Below are 16,517 nucleotides of genomic sequence, written 5' to 3'. Positions count from 1 at the left end.
AGCACGAGTATACGGAACAAGTACTCAGCATGCATCAGGCAGAGGAGTCCTCAATAAAGATTATTAACAGGGCTTCACCCCATGGACCAGATTCACCATTGACCTTCACCTTATGTCCTCATATAAACTGTTCCTCTGCAATATGTAAAGCAATTGATACAGAGGAAAGACAAATATTAATGTTTCCAGTTACCAGGTGTTAGTGATTTTCTCCTGTCTAGTCTCCTACATTCAGTCCTTTCATTTAGGATTAATACCCCAGGAGGTACTTTTTATTGCACTTATATTGCTATTCATTTTTAATGTTTCCATAATGCAAGACGCTCTAATTCCATTACTAGTCCCCAGAGCCTGCCATCTCCTCTTACAAATTATTGTCCTTAAAGACAATCCCCAGGATTACACGATGTGTCTATGGGGTTGAAGTAATTGTTAGTAATAAAAAATACAAGGTGATGCAACAGAGCTGGCATTTGCAATCCAATAGGTTTGTAAACAGTGTTAAAAATTGCATCATTCAGCTTTTTAACGCTTTCATGTGCCTGCAAACTGTGATCAACTGTGGAACTCAGCCCTATAGTCTTTACCTTTAGGCATACATCTTGCTATTATTTTAAACCTTCATTTTAATCCCGTTTGCTTTTCACAACTACCGGGCAGGTAACAGGTCCCCAAAGGAATCCCATGTTGCAACTGGTACAGAATTAGAGAATGTAGACATTTAATACTTTGTACGGATCCTCGGAGTGTGTGGCAAGGACGTGATCACAGAGCACAAAGTCAGGCTTTTGAGATTTTTATTAAAATAAAGGAAAGAGTTATCATAGCCCCAAACCACAGAGCCGCAAAGAAATAGCACAGTTCTATAGACCCTGGTGCAATCATCCCTTTACAAAAGCTCCTGAAACTAGCATACTCACACCCTTCCTTGGGGACCTGGTAGTGGGAGACAGATTACATAATAAAGTAAGCTTGCAGGCTAGCTGCATAGGCTACATATCTCTGTTCCTTTGGGGGGGGGGGTTCCTTTACCCATACTCCCTAAAGGATTTATATTATTTTCTCCTTTGAGCGAGAATGAAGAACATCCCAGGGAAATCAGAGCTGTCATCGATGAAATTATCATCCCTGAAGAGAACCTCAAACTCCTGAATGATGAAGTCAGTTTCACTGAGGACTTCCCTCAGAAATTCCTCTCTCAGGACCAAACACGAGAACCTTTTGGGGCCAACCACGTAGAAACTGCAGGCCAAAGCTCCACTCAGCACCAAGTGCCCTCCTGGCTTTAACAGGGAGCTGATGTTCTTCAGAGCAAGTCGATAAGTGTTCAGATCTTTGCAAGCAGCTTCCAAGCACAGTGATGAGACCAGGCAGTCAGCTGGAGGCAGGATGATTGGATGCATGGGGTTGCTTTTGTGGACATCGCATTTTAGAACCTGTTTGATGGTTTTCCTTAACTTCATCTCTTTCTCAGCCTCCTTTCCCCTAGAGAGACATACGCATATACAATACAAGATGAACTCCAAATGGTTATCTGCAATTTCAGTATCTTTGTATGACATAGGTGTGAGTATTAGAAGGAAAACATAATTTGCTAGAGTGATGTCTGTTTGTAGGACCTTGTGTTAACTTTGTCTTTAGTCCCCTTTCCCCTGGGTGAGGTTTTCAGATATGCTGGAATGCCCAGAAATGTTAAGTCCTAGCCACCACATTGTGCTCAGAACTCATCCTACTTTTGCTAACAGGGTCATGAACTCTGGCTACTTTTTCAGTGGACTCCTCCCTCCCTCCCCCCACGCGCCCACTGTCTGAATTTAGGATTTTTTAAACATCTACAACCAGGTGAATTTACATCAGCCACATTTCCCTCTGCATTTCAGACTGGAAAAATGCCAACACCAGTTGATAGCTCTCTCCAAGTCTCGGATGCTGAGACCTCCTGGGGACTCTATACAGACTCCTACCACATTCTGCCTGCTCTTTATTTTCTCCCCAAAATTTCTTCCTATATTCACCATTGATTATGTTGCAGCTTCCAGCTGATCAGTATAAGTAGATGATGCTGCATAGACAAACTAAGCAATACACAAGGGATTTAGGCAATCTGCTTTTTCCAGCCCCGGTACCTGTTTCCCTCTAGCTCACACACGTATTCCACCACTGGAGTCCAGTCAAACACTCCTGGCTCATTCTTCAGCCATTTCTCCAGTTCCTGGCGGTTCCGGTCTGTATAGTCCGAAGCAATGATCTCCTTAAAGGACTCGCAGGCAGAGAGGAGCTGGTGGATAGTGGGGCCACTGCCAATATCAATCAGGGTGTCCCCTTTCACCCCACCTGGTTCAGAATACAGAATTCTTGGAGCTCATTGTGTCTTAACCAGACTAAATGCAACTTTGTCTCAATTAAGCTTAGTTGATTGAGTTTTAATACATCTAGAGCTAAATCTTGCTTCCACTGAAGGCAATGGCCAAACGCCTAGTGACTTCAGCGTTACCAAGCTTTGGCTGCAAGTCCTCAATGCTTCTTGACATGCAAATTAACATCAGATACTCTCCTGCATATCTAAACTAACCCAGGCAGCAGTATAGAAGACGACAATGTTGACGCTGCCTGGAAGATGTATACGGAATGAGTGCTCTTTTTGTAGCTGTAAGAATACTATTGTACATCAGGCGGAGCTATTCACAGTAATGATTATTTACTCGGCTGTTACAGGGCTTCACACCATGGACCTGATTCACCACTGACCGTCACCTTGTGTCGTCCCATAAACTCCTCCTCTGCAATGTATAAATGAATTGATACAGAGCAAAGACGAACATTTATGTTTCCAATTAGCAGGTGTTAGCAATTTTCTTCTGTCTAGACTCCTACATTCAGTCCCTTTCCATGGTGGATTGATACCGTAGTATGTGCTTTTTGTTGCACTTACATTTTTGTTCAGCTTTAGTGTTTCCAAAATGCAAGATGCTCTAATTCCATTACCAGTCCCCTGAGCCATGCAATTCCCCCTTACAAGTTACCATATTTAAGGACAATCCCCAGGATTATACCATGTGTCTATGGGGTTGCAGTAATTGTTAGAAATAGAAAAAATACAGTATGATGCACTATAGCTGGCTCTTGGAATCAAACAGCTTTGTAAACAGAATTGAAATTTGCATCACATCAACTTCTTAAAAAGGGATGCAACCAAATATATTCAATAATTTAACTGCAGGGGTGATTTTGAACACATTTAGAGCTATTGATAAAAGACCTCACTTCCACTCCCAGGAGAAGGCTAAAGGGAAATTTGCTATATAATAATTAATAATAACTAACTTTTCTGTCTAGTGCTTTACATTTATACAGCTCCAAGCACTTTGGACCGGAACACTCATGTCATTATCCCTCTTTTACAAATGAGGCACAGAGAGGTGATGTGACTTGCCCGGGGTCAAAGGAAAGGTCAATGGCAGGCTTGAGAACAGAACTCAGGTGTCCTGAGTGTCAGTCCAAGGCCGTACTGCATGGATGCTTGCAGAAAGGGGAGGATGGGAAAAGCTTTTTCATAATCTGTGGTACTTGCAAAGGCTGAGCAATAATATTTAGCCTATCTAATGGGCTTTTTATCTGGAAACGCTAGCTGAAGGGTCCTCAGCCCCCCTGTGCAGCAAGGTGAGACTTGATGAACTGCCATAGCATGTTTGTTGCACATCAGCTAGGGGTGACCGTGGAAACCAAATAACTAATGCATATTACAGGATACTTCACCACAACCCAGGCCGAAAGGAGGCATGATAATAACCTGGTTACTCATAGAATCATAGAGTTAGAAGGGATCACAAGGGTCATCTAGTCCAACCCCCTGCCAAGATTACTCCTGGAGAAATTCTGCACCACTGCGCAGGTGCAGAATTCATATTGTCCGCATATTTCTTTGCTCCCTCACAGAAAAATGGGGAAGCAAAGAAATCTGGCAGCCAGGGCATGTCTGGTTGAGTGCCTGGAGCAGCTGGCAGAGACTTAAATCACGTTGGGTTGAGGGGGCTGGGGTATGGATGCTTGGACGCATGGGAAGATGTTAATCACCGCCAGGGGTATGGGCATGCATGGCAATAAGGGAGAGGGACTCTGTCCCTCTCACTGGCATGGAGGGGTAGGGCTTTGTTTTGTTTAGATTTAGGTGTGAGGCAGGCTCTGTCCCCTGAGGCAGAGCAGAAATACAGCAGCCTGCCTGTGTAGTTGTTAATGTTCCTATTATTAGTTAATTGTTCCCATTCTTAGTCAATTCTCCCAGGAGCATAAAATAGGTATAAAAGTTTTAAGGTTCCTTTACATTGCCAGAGTGGTGTAAAGAAGCCTTATTATAAATGACAGTCAGCTAGGGAGATCTATGTGCTTTCTCCCTTTTTCCTGTGTCACAATGGGGTTAGATTACAGCTCAGGAGCAATTTTATTTACCCATTTTTTTTAAAAAAAAAAAAAGAATTTTTGAGGGCAAATAAAACATTTGTCAAGCAGTCAAAAAAATGTCAGGACAGTTAGAACCAAGCATTTCCCAAAGTAGCCAGCCAGGATTATAACTGGAATGGAGGGTACTGTTTACCAAGTATTTGTAACTTAACTTTCATGTGTTTAGGAAATGCTGAATAGTTACTGTGACTTTTTTTTCTGTATTATAGTTTAAATAAATTACTAAAGTAATTGAAACTGGTGTAATTACACTGCATTATTTTGAAAAATAAAATATACAGAATTTTTAATTTTTTTTGGCACAGAATTCCCCCAGAAGTACGAGATGCAGGATTTGTTGTGTCTAAACCATTGAAGGCAGATGGCTCCAGCCTCCTTTTGAAAACCACCAGTGAAGGAGCTTCTACAACCTCCCCAGGCAGGCTGTTCCATTGCCCTACTGTTCTGAAGTTTTCCTGAGATTTAATCTAAATCTGCTATGCTGTAGTTTGAACCCATTGCCTCTGGTTCTGCCCTCTGTGGCATGTCACAGACAAGGATAGACAAGCCAGGGATAAATCCCTAATCCCACCAAGAGGCCATACCTGAAGTGAAGGTTTTACAATAATGTTTCAGGGCAAAGTTCAGATATTCTTCTCCCCAGGTGCCTTCCCCAAATTTATAATGTTCGAGATAGGCCTTTGGATCAAACTCTGCCTGGTAGTCATCTCCTCCGGTGAACTCAGCCATGGTGCTCACTCAAAGTCTGCACAGAAAATGTGCTGGTTTTCCCTGGGTCTCCTGCCCACAGTAGTGCATGTCACTAGGGACAGCTCATCTGACCTCTGTCTTTTAACACTTTCATGTCCCTGCAAGAAGAGTGCCGCTGTGGAACTCAGCTCCTACACTCTTTAACGTTAGATGTACAACTTGCTGTTGCTTAAACTTTTCTTTCTTAATCCCATTTGTTTTTCACAACTCCAGGGCAGATTACAGGTCCCGAAAGGAATCCCAAGCTGGAAGCTGATATAAAGTTCTATGAATAGTTAATAGCATTATGCCAGCCTCTCTCCTTCCAGAGGGCACAAGTTGATACCTGCACAGTGGGAGGGTTTGGGGATCAACTTCAGCAGCACTAGACTCTCATACACCATGCTGCAGCATTAATATGAATCAACCCCTCATTGACATATGTCAGGGACTCTGCAAGGTGTCTTCACTAAACTGGTGTAAGCAGTAGGGATTGTTACAGTGTGAGACTGCATGGAAGATATGTAGCAAATGAGCATCCTGTTCATGGACAAAAGAATCCCATTGGATCTCGGGCCTGGGCTGTCTTTGGTAGGGATCTTCACGAGGGTATTGCTGAGCTGCACATCTGGACCCGATTTACAATTTACAGTTGCCCTGTACTTGTGTCTTTATATCCTAGATGGCTTTGAAAATAACAGGCTAAATATATATTGTACAAAAACATGGTAGGGGACCCGGACAATGTCTCTCAGGAAACCATCCTGCTCAGCCCCTTGGGGTTTCACTAGATGAGAGTTTACATGTATGGCTTTGTCATTATTTATGATTGACTTATGATATTAGAGCAGTGCCTACGAGCCAATGGAGAATCGGGTCCCATTGTGCTAGGTGCTGTATAGAAACAGCATAATACACAGTCCCTGCCCTCAAAGATCTTACAATCTAATATCATTGATACAGCAACTAATACAGAACAATGACAAATAATTCAGTGTTTTCAATTAGCAAGTTTTCTGGAAGTGTAATTCTTCTGCATAAAGTCCATTCTTATTCATGACCAACTCCTCAGTACCCCAGAACATACTTTTTATTGTACTTATAGTTTTAATCAGTGTATATATGCAAAATACACTAATCCCATTACCAGTCCCCTGAGCCACCCAATCCCATTTACAAATGACTGTGAATAAGGACAGTGCCTAGGATTACAGAATGTCTGAGCAGACAGTGATTGGTGGTAATAGACCAATACAATGTAATTTGGTATTACGGGCATTTGTTATAAAAAGTGCTTTACATTTACTTATTAAAAATAGATACCAGAAAATACAGTCAAATAACTGAATGGGGTGGAGGGTGCTAATGAAGCTGGGTCTTTTAACAATAGATTCATGTATCCATTCCTTCAGGAGAGCTTGGAGGGAATTTGCCTCATAATAATAGCAATAAGAACAAACACAAACCACTTTACAAAGAGAGGTTACAATTAAGGTTTACCAAATGTTTCTAAATGAAAAAAATATTGTCAGAAATGCTGTTTGGTTGCAGTCTATATATTTTGTGAAAACAGTTCATTTTCTTTGAAATTTCCCTTTTTTAAAAAAATAAGAAATTGTAATTTTGGTGTGTGTGTGTGTGTGTGTGTGTGTGTGTGTGTGTGTGTGTGTGTGTGTGTGTGTGTGTGTGTGTGTGTGTGTGTGTGTGTGTGTAAAAATACACTATCGAAAAGATAAATTGTTACTTTGCAACTTTTGGTTGCTGAGTTTGTTTTGTCAGATGTTGCCCTGCGGTGATTCGTGGTTGGATGTTTGTAGCCATAAATTCTGGGGGACTGTGCAGTTCGGTCAGTTGATCCACATGTCATGGAGGTCCCTTGACAGGCTAAGGTTCAGGCTAAAATGCTGCATGATCAACTTGTTGCTATCAGGCTTCTCTTAGACTTTGGCCAGAAGAATTGAACCCTTCTGAAAACATAAATCAATAACTGATAACCTCCTGAACTTTAGTTCAGCCAAAGCACTTGGGCTCTGTAATATTTCACTTACGTAGGAGAGTGGAATAATTCCTTCCACTGCAGGAACGACTGAGTGAAATTCTATGGCCTCTGTGATGCTGGTGGTCAAACTAGATGTTCATAGTTGTCCCTTCCGGCCATAAAACCTGTGACTCATGAAACTTGATTGACGTTCAGTGGAACTCAAGCTTCTAGGTCACTTAGGCACTTTTGAAAATTTTACCCATCTAAACTAAACAGGTGTATGTGATGGGGTGATCACCCCACACTCGCCCAGAAAGGGTCAATGCAGAGTGAGGAGTGGGCTAATGAATGCAACAGGCCATAGTGGAGAGCAATCAGGTGGCTAAGCAATCCCCTGATTGAATGAGGGAGCCCAGCTGAGGAGGAATGAGCTAGGCTGTGACTATAAAGGCAGGAAATTGGCAGCAAAGGAACGGCTGGGAAAGGTTACAGTTACTCTCTGGGAGAAGGGAGGTGTGTTTGGGCTGGTAGACCCAAAGAGGAGAAGCCAGGAAGGTAGAACAGGGCTCAGGGAAAGGCAGTAAGGTCCAGGAGGGAACAGACCTTGATTGTTGGCCCAGAGTAGTGGGCGGGCCTGGGTTCCCCTGCCAGTCACTGAGGGAGTGGAACTACGAAGCAGTGAATAGGAAGAATGCTGGAGCCTGTTTTGTGGGAAGAGACTTTCCAATGCCGGAAGGGGAAACCATTTGGTGATCTGGCCCGAGGGCCAAGTCATGAAGAGGCAGCATCAGCTCGTGGTGCAAGAAAGGGGCCACAGATCCAGAGAGAGAGTCGGAGAGACAGTGTGCAACCATGGGAAGGAGCATTGACCTAGCAAGCTATTCCCCAGAATGACCAGATGGAGGTGCTGTCCTAACGGTGGGCGGGGCACCCTGTCACAGGGCACCAGTAGAGGTGGTGACTATGATGACACAGCATGAAAGAGATACACATATTCCTCTTGTTCATGGAGGAACCCTGCTGCTGCTTCAATAAGGATTTCTTACCAAAATATCCCAGGGCTACTGATTAGGAGCCAATAAATAGGCATAGACAAAACAAAACACTCACAGAGTTTGAGCGAGTCTGAAGTATTGTAGAGGAACAACTCTAGGGAGTGAGAAACAAAGTCTTCTAACAAATTAAGCTGCTGAGTTTAGATCTGGTCTCTTAGTGCACGTCTACTGCTAATGTCACCTGGAATAAGCTATAAATCAGGGCATTTAGGATGTTGCTCAGAATTTTCTCCATATCCTAAAAGGTAAGGTTGAACTTTTCAGAGCAGTCTAACTCCTTATGAAAATCAAAACCTAAATCTCTCTCCTATATCCACCCCCTCTATACCATATACAGAATCTAGAGAATGCCCTCTGGAAATAAGCCTGCACTGGCCCTCAGGGGTTGGACTAGATGAGACCTAGTAGATCTCTTCCACCTCCCAGAGCCATGGTTGTCTGAGTATTTATCAGGCGCCTTTCCATTCCTCCAGCAGAAGTACAGAAAATACAGTCTCTTCCTGAAGTGGTGACTGTTCACGTTTCTTGTGATATTTCACCTGCACCTATTCTCTTCCTCTGGGTAACTGGTACAGAGCAAAGACAAACGTTACCGTTTCTGGTTAGCAGGTGTTAAGTGATATTTTTTTTTCTCTTGTCTGTTTCTCTACATTCCATCCATGGTTGATGCCCCAGCTCAAGCTTTTTATTGCATGTCAATCTCTGTTCAGTTATAGTTTTTCTATAATGCAAGATGCTTTAATCCCATGACCAGACTCCTGTGCCATGCAGCTCTCCCACCTCCCCCCTTGCCCCAGACAAATTGCTGTAATTAAGGGCAATCCCTAGGATTAGAACTCCATGCCTGTGATTTCTCAGTAACTGATTGTTTTGTTACTTTGTGAATTTTTTTTTGTAGAGCTGGCATTTACAATCCATCAGCTTTCTAACCAGTATTAAAAAGTGCATCGTTATTGACTTATTAAACAGATTCAAGCAAGTGCATTCAATAATTTAACGGCAAGGGGGAATTTTAATGAAGTTGAGTCAATTTAATAAAATACTCTCATGCTTTCCCCTGCAAGGAGGCTGAAGGGGAATTTGCCATATAATTAGAGCAGGTTTGGAAATTCTCATTCCCATGAAAATTTTCAACTAAAGTTTTCATTACAATTTTCTTTGAAAGTTTTCAAGTTTTAATTGGGAATTTTGTTTAGCAACTGAACTTTTTGAGTTTGAAACTAAAATAAAAATGCAGTTTTCATTTTTCCCATGAAAACCTAAAACTTTTCAAAAAACCTGACAGCTTTCTCAAACAATTCCATTTTTTTAATGGAAAAGGAAAAGCGTTTTTCCACCAAGAAAACACTTTAGTGGAAAATTGTTTACCATCTCTGCAAATCATAATCAAAACACTTTTCTCTTGTGCTCTTCTCCATAGATTTTTTTAAGGTGCTTTACAAAGAGAGGTCCATGCACTATCCCTATTAGCAGCTGGGCTGGGCTGATACATACAGAAGGGAAGAGACTTGGGTAGGGTCACATAGCAAGTCAGTAGCAGAGGCAGGAGCTAATCCCAGGCTTGCTGGTGGTATTGTATTGCATTCCAATTGGATACTATGCAGAAAGGGGAGGGAGGGTCAGATCTCACAGACTAATAGCACTTATAAAGGGCTTCTCATCTTCAAAGCACTGTAACAAATACTAGCTAACGAATCCTCTAAGCAGCCCTGTGCAGTAGGGTAAGTCTGAAGCATGGCCACAATGAGCCAGAGTTTTTACTGCGAAGTGCTCTCCTAAAGAGATGTCTGTATACATGTAGATAGTTCACTGATAATGTGCTACTGGTTGATGCTCAAGAATATGTAGCTTTGTACATAGGTTATCTAAGACCTATAAAAGTTGTTGTAGTTATGCACTTCAAATTGCTTCCACTGTGCAGCTCTTTCCATCAGTACTTTTTTGTGCTATAGGTTGTTTTTTGTTACAGGCCCGTTGTGAGTGACTCTGGATACCAAATAACCAAAGCACATTCTAGTGATAGTTTGCCCCAACAAAGAGCCACACAAAACCTGGGTTTGTGTCACAGACAAGGATAGACAAGCCAAAGACATAGCCCAGGTAAATTAAGCACTGGTGTCAGTCCCCGTGAATGGATCGGCAGGGTTTTCACTGCCCTGATCACAACACTCAATGTGAGGAAAGTGAGGCACAGAAGGGAGGTGGCTTTCCCCAAGAGCACACAATGAGGCAGGGGCAGAGCTGGGATTAGACACCCAGAATTCTAACACCTAGCCCAATGCTCTGCCTTATAGCCCCTTTGACCTACTTCATAAAGAAATCTTGATCTGCTGTGAAAGCTCATTATGCAGGGATCAGGCCTTCCTAGCACTGACCACTGCAGGCTTTGGCACTGCATGTGACTTTCTTGCCTCCTGTAAGCACATGGAGAGCTGATTACACTGAATTAGATGAGGATGGGGAAGTAGGTTAGCCACTTGTTGACACATCCTATCCAGCTTTCATGCTGCTTTCTCTTTTCTCGCCACTAAGGGGAAGTAAAGGATCATGTTAAACTGAAAGGAGAATCCTAGCAACTGATGAACTGGTCTCAAATATCTCATCCTATGAGCAATTACAGCAGGTGCCAAAATGATCCAACAATTCTAGGTTCATTACAAACTCGATATATACATAATTGGCCTTTATTTTTTTAAAGAGTTGTCATTGGCAATGATGGGTAGATGAGCTGCTATGTCATAGTCATGCTAATCATTTCTATGTTAGATCCTAAGGTGGCTTTGATTAATAAACCCCACTTTACAGACAGCATGTGTGGTGAGTCCCGCTGGTAAAAACTAGCTACCAAAAAAGGAAGCTAAAAAATAAAATTTGCAAATCTGAAAGGTGAAACTTTTAATTAGGTTGTCGTCTTTTTAGTGTGAAGAGCACAGCAGTTCTGACCTGCTATTCAAACAGACTCAGATGATTACAGTGAAACTCACACCAGACATAATTTGTCAGGGGAACTCAGAGCACTTTATAAACATTCATTAAATAAGCCCCACAACACCCAGGGGGTACGGAGGCCAATACTGTCAGCATCTTTACCTTATAGATGGGAAAATGAAGGCACAAAGAGGGGAAATGACTTCCTCAAGTTTCTTAGCAGGTCAGTGGCAGGGCTGGGAATAGATTCCCCGGTCTGATAAAGCACAAACAAAACCGTGTGAACTCTTCCCACACTGATCCACGGGTGAAAAGGGGAATAGAGTCTGCCACACATAGTCTATTTCCATATTGGCAGTAAATAGTATCCAAAGCAGGCACTGAAGACCTCCTCTGCATTAGGAAAACTGCTACTCACTTTTCAGCACTGGAACACCCGTGATGATCCCAAAAGTGTGCAGCAGAACCTAGGCACAGTACATGTATATTTTTACTCCTTGTTGTCTAGCTCTGCTCTGAGTTACAGAAGTCCCTGAAATAGATGCCCCCTGGGGAAAAAGGAACAAAATGGAAGTGGGGTGAGATGGCCATCTCAATGCAAGTCCCAAAAGGGCTGGTACCTTGTCATGAGACCCACCAGCACCGGTCTCTCAGAAGAGAGACCGCAGTTTGAGTCGTAGACTTGAACGTCCTCCCTTACCCTTAGGCCTTGTCTACGCTGGAATTTCAGCCACTAGCACAGCTGCACTGACACAAACCATTAGCGTGTACAAGATTTGCACTGATGCAACTTACTCTGATATGAAACCAAACTGTGTCCACACCGTGGGCTTTGCATCAGTGGCTGAAACCCCAGCACAGACAAGGCCAGAGAGGGGGTTCCCTGATGGGGGAGGCATGCTCTGATTCTGTGGGGTATCTGCTCTGTGGGACTCCATGCACTTCCCGCCCAGCAAGGGGCCTCGCACCTGCCCCACAGTGTAAATGTTCATGCATCTCCAGCTTTCCCTGCAGCTGGATGTAGATCAGAGTCCCCACCCCCCTCCGTGCCTTGCACAAATCCAGGGGGAGGTGACAGCGCCTGCCTTGCTGCATTGTGCATTTCTGGGCAGCTCAGGAGCTGTCATGATGCTCTCACTAGGTGGAGCTAGAGCACTGGGCATGGCGGGGCTGGGGAAGATGTCCCTGTCCCGAGAGCCGGAATGCGTGCCAGCTGGGTAAGGGCAACTGCCTTTCTCTGTGAGTTAGGTGCAGCGTTCTGGCAGACAACAGTGGGGAATCACCCACTCATGCCATTTTGGGGCAGCTCCAGCTAATCCTCTGCATAGAGCACGGAGGCACTTTGCATGGCCACGTGACCCTCTGGCTGTGAGCACGGCTCTTTGCACCTACGCTGGCCTTCAGCCAGGAGACAAGCAAGGCACCACCCTCAGCAGACTTGGGGAGCAGTAGAAGGGGAGCCAAAGCCACTGGAAGAAGCTGCCGGCTCTCTATGGCCATGCCTGCTCTGCAATGGGATGCCCTAGGGCCCCACAGTGATGTCTTCACCGTGCACTGGACAGAATAAGCATCATGATGATGATGTGCTGCAGCCTACAGGCCCCCCAAAGTGGGAACTTTCAAACTCGCGTTGGATTCATGGACCTAGCCATTGAAATGCTGCGTAGCAGGTCAAGATGCAACCTCCATCCACCCCTCCGATGCTGCACAGGGTCCATTCTCATTGAAGTAGAAATGCCAGCAGCAGAGTTCAAATATTAAAACTGACAATTAAATTGTGGTTTGGGCTTTAGTTGGTCTCTGCCCACTGGATGGGGGTGATCACTAACTTAAGCCTGCTCGTGCTTGTGCACTGTGTGTTCCCCAATAAACCCCTTATTCTCCCCACTCCTGATTCCAATGACATTCTCTTTGAAATTTACTTAGAGCTCCCGCCTGCCCCCATCCCCAGAGAAGAGAATATGCTCAGGCTCTGGAGGACTGTTCCTGACAAGGGGGGACCAGCTTCAAAGGCAGCTCCGGGGGGAAGAGGTAACTACATCAGATGGGGGCATTAGGCAAACTCAATTTCAAACATACTGAATCAGTTCTTCCAACTCCCCCTTCAGCACTCGTGCAATGCTCCAGGCCCAGCTTCAGGGAGTGCTCTTCCAAAGCATTGCTCAGAGTATGGACCCCCCATCACTGAGAACGGGGCAGTCACAGGCTGTGATTTTGCTGCAGGTGGGGGAAATGTTCCTAAGAGGTGGGGAGCTGCTGGAAGTGTGCGGCTTAATTTCTGGGAGACTCTGTAAGCAGGGAGAGAGAGCTAGGCACCTGCCTGGGAGCCCAGGAGCACCGGAGTTCTAATGCCAGTTCTGCTGCTGATTTCCTCTGTATTGTGGCAAATCACCTGACTATTCTCTCTCTCTGTGAGTGACCTGTCTAGAGCCACAGAGAGAGAGTCAACAGTAGGGCTGGCATTCGGGTGCCTCCTGGCTCCCAGTCCTGTGCTCAGACCAGTCGACCATGTCTTTCTCTCTGTGGTTCCCTGTAAACGTTCAGCCGGGTAACACTGCAAAACACCAGCATTCCAAGGACTAAAGTGCACTGTGCTTGTGAAACTATAGGCGGGCAGGATTCCACGTGACACAGTGAAGGAAGGGGGCATTTCCCTTTCCCAACCCCAAAACTCCAAAGAAAATCACTGCAGCTCTGTACACAGGGAGCCAGATCTGCTGCCAGTCTGGGCCCTGATCGAGGCTGCTGCTGGCTCCTTAAGAAAATGTGACCCGGAGAAATGCAGAATCTTTCCACTGAAGAACTGAATGCTGGCTGTTTCCATCCCAGCCCTGCACTGTGGTGCATTGAGTCCTCCTGAAAGGGCAATGTGCTCTCGGTAGCAGGACTGGCTCAGCCACTGAGGGCACCTGTTGCACCCTGTGGATGGACAGATGCTCATGTCCTGGGGGGAAAAAAGGAAGCCTCCATTTGCACACTGAACTGGTGGACTGTTCAGCCACTTCCTCTGCTGCTGTAAAGGACCAGGGGAAACTGCCTTCCCCTGCCATTGTGCATGTCGCTGGAGCAGGATTCCCGAATGCAACCTGCTTGAGCCACTCCCATGCGAGACGGGACACCGCCTCAGATCCAACACCAGAGGGTAATGGTAGCACGATGCTGCTAGGGGAAGGATTTCAGAGACGGATGGGTTTCCGTGAGAGACTGGCTAATTCTGCACTGGCTGTGTCAGGCCTGGGTCACACAGCAGCGGGAAACGGAGCTACTGCTGCCAGGAAGCTGAGTGCAACAAGCCCTTTTCTCTCTGGTCACGGCTCCAGTTGGTGGAGTTAATGGGCTCAGTGATCCGTAGGTCCCAAGCCCATTTTCCCATCACCATCACAGTTCCCCTTCTCCGCCCTATTAGAGCAGGAAGCAGAGAGATTCTGTAAAAAGCCTCCGGCATCCATATTCTCGGCACAGGACCACAAAGGTCACATGACTGTGGCATGATCCCCACAACTGAGCAGCGACACTCCCCAGGCAAGCGCTATGCTGGGCTTGCGACGTAGGTGCGTGCTGTCAACGCAGACGGTGCGGTGGGCATGAATAGTCTTGTCTTCCACGAGTTAGACCTAGTTCCCCTGGGTATAAATGCAACGCCATTCACATGTGGTGGAAACTTACTGGTTACACACAAGGTAGAACCTACACTTGAGGTGGGGAAAGAGTTGCTGTGTTAGCATGAGGCATTACGATATGCTGAGTGTGCAATGCAAACCTGCCGTGATACTGCATGGTTGCATGACATATTGCATGATACTGCGTGCTGCCTTTGGTTTCCTGAGTCTTCTCATTAACGCCTTCCGTGTGGTGAGATATTAACACAGAGCAATAGATCAGATCAGCAGTGAGGTTTTCTGAGTGACCTCTTTCATTGCAATCCTCTTGTGGGATTCCAAGAGGTATTTACATCACTGAACCTCACTTACTGCTGCACTCACTAGGAAATGAGGTCAGATGTCACCAGAGGCATAATCTCTCATGCACTGGAGCATAGGATAATGTCTTGCATGGGTCTGGAAGGAGATGCTCAATGCAGGAAAGCCTCACACATCAGATTGGGGGCACTGTGGAAGAATTCCACCTGCAGTTGAAATGACAGGTTTATAGGCCGCATCTGGAGTCCAGTTCCTCGCCCCTTTCAATCCAGATCTCAATGCACCTTACAACATGAATTAGTTGAACATTAAACCTTAGCTGTGATGTAAGTACATACAGTCCCCATTTTAGAGAGATGCAAAATGAATTGGCCAAGGTCACACAGTGAGCCTGTGGAATAGGCAGGAATAGACCCCAGGAGTCCTAGCTCCCTGAGTGTGTATCATGTTGTAGAAATAGGCCTGAGGTCCAAGTACCCTAGAAGGTATCCAGATCCAAAGTGGACTGGACTGAAATATCAGATGAAAACACCCGTTCACTTTGGGAGAGATTGGAACCACCTCTGAGCTCTGAGGCTTGGGCTCAGTTTTTGGTCTTGTCCCGCAGAGCAGCTCCAGTGTTTGTCAGGATAGTCTATTTGCATGAAATTGCACAAAGCGGGTTGGGGATAAAAATGAATTTGAAAAAGACAAGAGGGGCCCAATGGTATTTGTGGCTGCAGAATCTCAGTGGGCCATGGGGGACCTCTCCATCTTGGCTCTCCATCTCCCAACACAGTGTGTCACCATTACCTGACTCTGTGCCAACCTGGTGGTGTTATGGAACAGGCCTTCTCCCACTTCTATGCAGACCCATCCCCTTTGCAGCTCCTGCTGCCTGGAACACTCTCCCTGTATCTCTCTGCTTCTCCAGCTCTATTCAGAACTCAGCTGTAGACATCAGCTGATTGCCATTTTCCCTAATACTTTTAGTTCAACCGAAGTGTATCATTAGGGCTCTATTGTCTTCTCCTCCTAAGTGCTTCTCTGCTTAATAGAAACAGCGTTTTGATATTTACACTGGGTTGAATGGAACTTATTTCTCTGGTTAGTATTCCAGGATAATGCATTAAATCTGTCATTAAAGGGGGGGACTCCGCACAGGCTAAGGGATCTGAGCTCTGTGCAGCATCTCATCTTAGTCACATCGAAGTGATGCATAACTCCATCACCCCACCCCCTTGATTCGGAAGGGGCAGCTGAAAGCAGCTTGATTTTCAGAGGCATTACATATCTACAGTCCCCATTAACTTCAAGGAGATCTGTGAATACTCAGCATCTGTGCCTATCATGTCATTCGTGACTCTCTCTCTGCCGCTGACACAGGGAGGGCGGGATAGAGAAAGAGATCAGAAAGAAGGATGACACTGGGAAGTCACAATGTGGCAAATGATTGATTTTTTTCCC

General features: G+C 45.1%; 1 protein-coding gene across 1 annotated transcript; it reads right to left on the bottom strand.

The window, feature by feature from the left end:
- Positions 1-1,055: 1,055 nt before the first annotated feature.
- On the bottom strand, positions 1,056-5,205 carry LOC141975869 (nicotinamide N-methyltransferase-like). The gene is made up of 3 exons (XM_074936534.1): positions 5,043-5,205; positions 2,127-2,334; positions 1,056-1,485 (listed from the first exon to the last, which is right to left on the bottom strand). The coding sequence occupies exons 1-3, from the start codon at positions 5,185-5,187 to the stop codon at positions 1,056-1,058; spliced, it is 783 nt and encodes a 260-aa protein (XP_074792635.1). The 5' UTR covers positions 5,188-5,205.
- Positions 5,206-16,517: the final 11,312 nt, after the last annotated feature.

Source organism: Natator depressus, chromosome 22, assembly GCF_965152275.1.
Source record: "Natator depressus isolate rNatDep1 chromosome 22, rNatDep2.hap1, whole genome shotgun sequence".
NCBI classification, from domain to species: domain Eukaryota; kingdom Metazoa; phylum Chordata; order Testudines; family Cheloniidae; genus Natator; species Natator depressus.
This window is presented reverse-complemented; position numbering and strand designations above follow the sequence as displayed.